The following is a 409-nucleotide window of genomic DNA, read 5'->3' on the forward strand; positions in this document are numbered from 1 at the left end:
TTGTGGAGGGGGTGAAGTTGCAGGACAGATAGAAGGGAGCTGTGGAACTAGCCGAGAGCCACCGACTCGTTGAGGATTGTTCCTCGAAGGGGGTCTGGAGATGACAGGCTGCGGTGTTCCATGTCGAGGGTGGAAAACGCCATTCGGTATTGGTGGCGATGCGGAGGGATGATGGTTGATATGTTGGAAGGCCGGTTGATTCTGTATCTGTGGGGGGGGAACCATGTTGTGGTTCTGGGGTGGGATGATGTCTTCAACACCCGACAGGTCTTCCTCATCATCGTCATCCAGGCTTTGCTTTCCAGCAAAATCAGCTGGTCCTTTGTGCTCGTGCGGTTGGCCATACTAGATAATATAGGTTAGCATATCAAAAGGAAAGGAAGGCATCAGTTCGCGGGGAGGAAGGGGT

General features: G+C 53.1%; 1 protein-coding gene across 1 annotated transcript; it reads left to right on the plus strand.

The window, feature by feature from the left end:
* Positions 1–180: 180 nt before the first annotated feature.
* Positions 181–363, plus strand: HCAG_04321 (predicted protein; the record flags this gene model as incomplete). Its single annotated transcript, XM_001540431.1, has 1 exon — positions 181–363. The coding sequence occupies one exon, from the start codon at positions 181–183 to the stop codon at positions 361–363; it is 183 nt and encodes a 60-aa protein (XP_001540481.1).
* Positions 364–409: the final 46 nt, after the last annotated feature.

Source organism: Histoplasma capsulatum, genomic scaffold (assembly GCF_000149585.1).
Source record: "Histoplasma capsulatum NAm1 scaffold_4 genomic scaffold, whole genome shotgun sequence".
Lineage (NCBI taxonomy): Eukaryota > Fungi > Ascomycota > Eurotiomycetes > Onygenales > Ajellomycetaceae > Histoplasma > Histoplasma mississippiense.